Below are 6,547 nucleotides of genomic sequence, written 5' to 3' on the forward strand. Positions count from 1 at the left end.
CACTCAGAGGGATTTCCTGAAGCAGCTGCTTTGATTCAAAACAGGCCTGTGAAAGCGTGGGAGTCAAGACACCTAAGAGAGAAAAAGGAGGGAAAAGCTCTGAGGGAGATTTCTGTGCCTCCACCTCCTTTTCCCATTTCTTCTTCCCCCACCTGTTTCTCACCCCAAAACACCCCAAGCTGCAGCCTGGAGCAGGAGGAATTTTGGGATTGGGGGCAGTAACAAAATGCTGCATTAAACCTTATTAAAAATTCAAGCATTTGGATAGGAAAAAACATCCTTTTGGGACTTGCCTTTGCAAATACAGGCAGGGGGTTCTCACCTGGAAAATATTTACCTGGGGAAGTACCAGGTGCTGGGGCTGCTAATAACTTTATTTACACTGGTGATGACAAGAATACCTGCTAGGCATTGATGTAGAAGGTTTAGACAGTAAGTACAGAAACACTTTGCAGTTGCCAGTGACTCGGCAGCAGAGTCCACAGGTACTCCTAGTTTGTGTCAGTCAATCCTTGTTCTGTTTTTTTGATTTTTTCCTAATAAATGTTCCACAAATTGCTCCTATGGGATCAGTTTTGCTTTGCTGAGGAGATATGTGACTTCTGGGGGCCTTGAGCGGATTATCAGCTTTGTGTGCTTTTATTTGAGGAGCACAGGAGCATCCTGATAAAGCCCATGACGGAGCAGGACCTGTGCAGGCCCTGGGAGCTCGGGGTGTTGTCCCAGATCAGCTTGTGGCAGGAGGAGCTGAGGGTGCCCCTGTCCCCTCTGTGGCCCCGGGGGTGGCAGAAGCCCCTTGTGAGGCAGGTCCAGAGGCACCATCTCCTGTCCTGGAGGCTCCATGAGCTGCCCTGCAAAGGGTGTGGAGACAGGGGTGGCCTCAGGTGGGTCTGAAGGGCCGTCCAGCACCTTGGGGGGTGACCAGGGGGGCCTGGGACTGAAAACACCTCCCAGCTGTGCAAGTCCTTGGGATGACACCTTTCCAGGTGTGGTGGTGCATCCCCACCCCCCAGGCCTCCCTGTGATCTGAGAAATGCTCCTTAGGCCTCAGCCTTGATGAACAGCCCTGGGCTGAGCTGCTCTTGAGCTGCTCAGAAACACTCTCTGCTGCCAGGAACTGGTGCTGTCTAACCAGCTCCTGCAGTTTAACCAACAGCCTGGGAAACTTCTTATTTTTCTTGCCTGAAGAACAATCCAAGTGGAATCCTATTTTTGTTTTCCAACTTTCAGAGAAAGTCACAGACCTGACTTGGGGCCAGGATGGACAATTCCTGTGGGGGCCCCATAACCAGCGGTGCTGAGTGAGACCCTTTGAGGTCTCTGAGGCCGCAGCAGCTGCAGGGACTCTGCTCCAGCACGGGCTTCCCACGGGCTCACATCCTTCTTTTTGGGCCTCCCCCTGCTCTGTGGGCTCCTCCTTGGGCTGCAGGGGAATCTCAGCCCTGGTGCCTGGAGCACCTCCTGCCCCTCCTTCTGCACTGCCCTGGGGGTCTGCAGAGCTGTTCCTCTCCCCTGTTCTCACTCTGCTCTTCTTTGCACCCAATTCCATCTGCACAAGGACTTTTTCCTCCTTCAATACGTTCTCCCTGAGGTGTCACTGCCATCTCTGTTGGGCTCGGCCTTGGCCAGCAACGGGTCCGTCCTGGAGCCAGCTGGAATTGGCTCTGCCAGACATGGGGGACGTTTCTGGCAGCTGCTCACAGAACCCAGCCCTGGAGCCGCCCTACTACCAAAACCTGGCCACACAAACCCAATACACTGACCAGCATGCATCACCTGTAATGTGGGTCACTGTGTGTCCTAGTTAGGACAGCTGAGACCAGTTCATCACTGGATGGGTGTAACCCAAAACTGTGTATTCTATAGCCTTCCATGCCATTTCCCAGAAACTGTTTTCAATAGACTATTTATACCCTCTGCCCAGAGCAGCCTGACTCCTCAGGCTACCAAGTAGGTGTTAAGAGGCCTGCCTTATAGAAGGGTGCCTCCCTGTTCTCACACCCTTTGTGAAACTCCCCGCCCTGAGGAAAGTACTGAGCATTCCTGCCTGAACTGGAGAATATATAATCTTGGAGTCTTGGGACTTTTTTAACCACTCGTGGGATCCAGAGGAAGACTGCAGATCACCGCTCTCAACCAGACTGCACACCACCAGTCTCGACTGGACTGCAAGCACCACCCTCGACCGGACTGCAACCACCACTCTGGACCAGATTGCAACAGCACCCTCACCAACAGGTTTTTCCCCCTCTCCCTTTACTTTGGACTCAGGGGGCCCAACAAACACCACTGTGTTCATGCTCCAGGGTGCTGGGTTATAGATTTGGGTTTTGTGGGTTAAAACCAATTGTTTGTCTGTATAATCGTACTTATTGTATTGTTTTATTAAATTGTTATTCTGACTTATAATCTCTCTTTTGGGTTGAGTTCATTTTCCCCTGCTGGTTTACCTCTAAACCAGCACACTGTGGATCATCAAATGTGGGTCCTCTGATGGCTGATGGAGTTGGAACAGCAGATGAAGCTCTTCCCACAGTTGAGGTGCTCACAGGGCTTCGCTTACTGGTGGGTCCGTTGGTGTGTGATCAAGGTAGAGCTCTGGGTAAAGCTCTTCCCACACTCATCACACTTGTAGGGCCTCTCCCCGCTGTGGATGCGCCGGTGCATGACAAGGTGGGAGCTGTGGGTGAAGTTCTTCCCGCAGTCAGTGCAGCAGAAGGGCCTCTCCCCTGTGTGTGTCTGCTCATGTAGGAGGAGATGTGAGCTGGTCTTAAACCTCTTCCCACACTCAGGACACTTGTAGGGCAATTCCCCACTGTGGATCTTCTGGTGGCGGACCAGGTCGGAGCTCAGGCTGAAGCTCTTCCCACATTCCAAGCACTTGTAGGGCTGTTTCCTGGAGTGCAGGCGCTGGTGGGTGATGAGGTTGGAGCGGTTCTTGAAGCTGCTCCCACATTCCATGCACTTGTAGGGCCGTTCCTCAGTGTGGACGATCTGGTGGCGGATCAGGCAGAAGCGCCAGCTGAAGCTGCTCCCACACTCCAAGCACTTGTAGGGCCTTTCCCCAGTGTGGGTGCGCTGGTGGTGGATCAGGTGGTCGCTCCTGCTAAAGCTCTTCCCACATTCCAAACACTTGTAGGGTTTCTTCCTGCTGGGAGGCTGCTCAGGGACCATCGGGTTGGAGCTCTGGCTCAAGCTCTGGCCGCCTTCTTGGCACAGGCTGGCTCTTTCCTCCTCAGAGCACCCTGGGCTGGCTTTGGAGCCCCTCCTCCTGGGGTACCTTCGTGGCTTTCCCTCCCCGCTGCCTTCCTGCGCCGTGGAGCCCTTCAAAACGGCCTCTCCCACCAGGCTCTGCCGGGGGGATTTGTCCTCCAGGCTCTCCGTCCTCAGCTCGGGGCCTGGGGCAGGAGGGAAGAAGGACAGGGAGGGGATTTGCCTCCGGCCCAGAGGGAAGGCCAAGGACATCTCCCCAACTCTGGCCCCGGCAGGACGGCGGCGGCAGCGGGGTTGTCCTGCAGCTGGGGGTGATGCTCAGCTGGGAGATACAGGACAAGACAGGGGCAAAGGGGCACTGACTTCCTCCTCACCTGCCTGGGGGTCCTGGGGCATCTTCCTCTTCCTCGCAGCCTCCTCCTCCATCTGGCCAAGGTTTGGGAAGAAATCCTGCTGTGGGGGGAAAAACAAGGTGTGAACACAGCAGTAGGGGGTTCCTCCTGCCCAAGTCCATCTCTAGAAGTCACTTGGAGTCTTGTGTCCATAATAACCCCTACAAGTGCCCCAGCTGCAAACCATGTTGGGCACAGATCTGGTGACCAATGTTCCAGGTGATCCATGTTGGGCACAGACCTGATGACCCACATTCCAGGTGATCCATGCTGGGCAGTGCCTTGGGTTTGCCAGGTTTTGGTAGCAGGAGGGCTCCAGGGCTGAGTCTAAAACAGCAAGTGTTCTGTCGAGCTTTAATGTCTCCTAGCTGCTTGCAAGCTTGTTTTGCTTTGTTTGCTAACAGGTATAAATAGGATAGTGCCCCCACTTTAGGAGAAACCCTCAAGGCCATTCAGCAGGTGAAAATCGGCAAGGCAGCTGGGGTTGATGGAATTCCACCCGAAGTCTGGAAACATGGGGGCCTCGCACTCCATACCAAATTTCACGAGTTTGTGGTGCGCTGTTGGGAACTAGGGCAACTACCATCAGACCTTCGAGATGCAGTCGTTATCACTTTTTAAAAGAAGAAAGGAATTAAATCTGATTGCTCAAATTACCGTGGTATTACTCTGCTCTCCATTGCTGGCAAAATCCTGGCAAGAATACTCTTGAACAGACCAATACCCACTATAGCAGAAGGAATTCTACCTGAAAGTCAGTGTGGTTTCAGAGCCAACAGGAGTACCACATGGTATTTGTTCTCAGACAACTGCAAGAGAAGTGTAGGGAACAGAACAAAGGTCTCTATGTAACCTTTGTCGACCTCACCAAGGCTTTCGATACTGTGAGCAGAAAAGGTCTATGGCAGATTTTGGAACGTTTAGGTTGTCCCCCCAGGTTCCTTAAAATGATCATCTCACTCCACGAGGATCAGCACAGCCAAGTCAGATATGGCAATGCACTTTCTGAGCCCTTTCTAATAACTAATGGTGTGAAATAAGGCTGCGTTCTCGCTCCTACCCTATTCACAGTCTTTTTCAGCAGGATGCTCCAAAGGGCCACGGCAGATCTCGATGATCAGCATGGTATCTACATTCAATATCATACTGATGGAAGCCTTTTCAACCTAAGGTGCCTGAAGGCCCACACCAAGACCTTAAACCATCTTGTCTGGGAGCTGCTTTATGCTGATGACGCCGCCCTCGTCGCTCACACAGAAGCAGCTCTGCAGCGTTTAACATCCTGCTTTGCAGACGCTGCTGAGCTCTTTGGGCTGGAAGTCAGTTTAAAGAAGACAGAAGTTCTCTATCAACCAGCACCTCAGGAAGTCTTCCATCATCCTCATATGACCATTGGCCAATCAGAGCTCAAATCAGTCCAGCAGTTTAATTACCTAGGCAGCCTCATCTCCTCGGATGGTGAGATTGACGGAGAGACAGACAACAGGTTTGCAAAGGCATACAGTGCCTTCAGAAAGCTTCATAAAAGAGTTTGGTGAAATAAACACCTGAAGAAAAGTACAAAGATCAGTGTTTACAAGAGCCATAGTGCTGTCTACTCTCTTATATGGATCTGAATCATGGGTCATCTACCACCACCACCTGCGACTCCTGGAACGCTTCCATCAACGCTGTCTCTGTACAATCCTAAACATCCACTGGTCAGATTATGTGACCAATACATCTGTTCTAGAACAGGCAGCAGGCACAAGTATTGAGGCCATGTTACTAAGAACACAGCTGCGTTGGGCAGGGCACGTCTCAAGGATGATGGACCACTGCCTCTCTAAGATCTTGCTTTATGGTGAACTTGCCACCGGCTGCTGCATGAGAGGAGCCCCAAAGAGAAGATACAAGGACTGCCTGAAACAACATCTCAACCTTGGCCATATTGATCACCATTACTGGTCTATTCTGGAAGGCCTGGAGACACACCATCTATAATGCTGCTGTTTCCTTTGAGAACGCACGCAGGATCACTCTCGAGGAGAAAAGACAACGCAGAAAGAATCGTGTCTTGCAGAATACCCCACCTAAGGAGTCTTTCTGCTGTGCCTTTTGCAATCGGATATGTCTATCTCGTATTGGCCTCGTTAGCCACCAGCGTGCTTGTAACAAACGTGGATAGAGCCTTCCTAAATCTTCCTTTGCGAAGCCTAGCAATGATGATGATGATGATAAATAGTAAAAAGCTTTGCGAGTTGGTGCTTGACTTGTGAAACAGCCCCGAGCAGCCAACTCTGAAACAATAACGACTCAATGTGTCTCTCGAGTGTGTCATTATCGGCTTGTCGCAGCCCCGGGAACGAATGCGATGTTTGCGGCCAAGGTCGAGGCACAAACCCGTTCCGAGCCCGCCGAGGCTCAGCGGGAAGGAGGAGCCCGCGGGCAGCCGCTCCCTCAGCGGCCCCTGGGGAGGGGACACGGGGGGACACGGCGGGCCGAGCCCGCCAGACCCCGCTCCCCAGGGCCGCCGACACCGCCCCGCCCGGGGCAGGCCGAGCCCGCCAGACCCCGCTTCCCGCGGCGCCTCCCGCCCCCTCCGCCCGCAGCGAGCCCCGAGCCCCGGCAGGACCGAGCGCGGGTCCCACCTGCGCCGGGGCCACCTCCGAGCTCCGCCGCCGCCTCAGCACCGTCCGGGCGCTGCCGCCGCTGCCCCGGCCCGGAAAGCGAAGTGCCCGCCCGATCCGACCAATCAACGCGCGAGGGCGAGAAGTGACGGGAGAAGCAGCCAATCATGACGGGACTCGAGCTCTGCCGCCGCCATTTTGTGGCGCGGCCCGGGCCGGGGGGCAGGAACAGGGCATTGCTCGATCGCCGGTACAAAGACCCGACGGGGGGACAGTGATGGGATTGGGAACGGCTCAGATCCGAGCAGGAGGATGAGAAGTCAAACGAATCCT

At 53.8% G+C, this 6,547-nt stretch overlaps 1 protein-coding gene across 1 annotated transcript; it reads right to left on the reverse strand.

Annotated features, from left to right (window-relative positions):
* Positions 1-2,360: 2,360 nt before the first annotated feature.
* Positions 2,361-6,313, reverse strand: LOC135405500 (zinc finger protein 572-like). Its single transcript, XM_064640202.1, has 3 exons — positions 6,236-6,313; positions 3,588-3,666; positions 2,361-3,398 (listed from the first exon to the last, which is right to left on the reverse strand). Exons 2-3 carry the CDS (start codon positions 3,637-3,639, stop codon positions 2,560-2,562), a joined length of 891 nt encoding a protein of 296 aa, XP_064496272.1. The 5' UTR covers positions 3,640-3,666; positions 6,236-6,313; the 3' UTR covers positions 2,361-2,559.
* Positions 6,314-6,547: the final 234 nt, after the last annotated feature.

This window comes from Pseudopipra pipra, chromosome W (assembly GCF_036250125.1).
Source record: "Pseudopipra pipra isolate bDixPip1 chromosome W, bDixPip1.hap1, whole genome shotgun sequence".
NCBI lineage: Eukaryota > Metazoa > Chordata > Aves > Passeriformes > Pipridae > Pseudopipra > Pseudopipra pipra.

Bases quoted from the DNA above. Each gene is read 5' to 3' on its own strand.
- LOC135405500 (XM_064640202.1), bottom strand. From the start codon at position 3,639: ATGGAGGAGGAGGCTGCGAGGAAGAGGAAGATGCCCCAGGACCCCCAG. The intron at 3,399-3,587 runs GTGAGGAGGAAG...CTCCTGCCCCAG, and splicing joins GCCCCAGGACCCCCAGGCAG to GCCCCGAGCTGAGGACGGAG.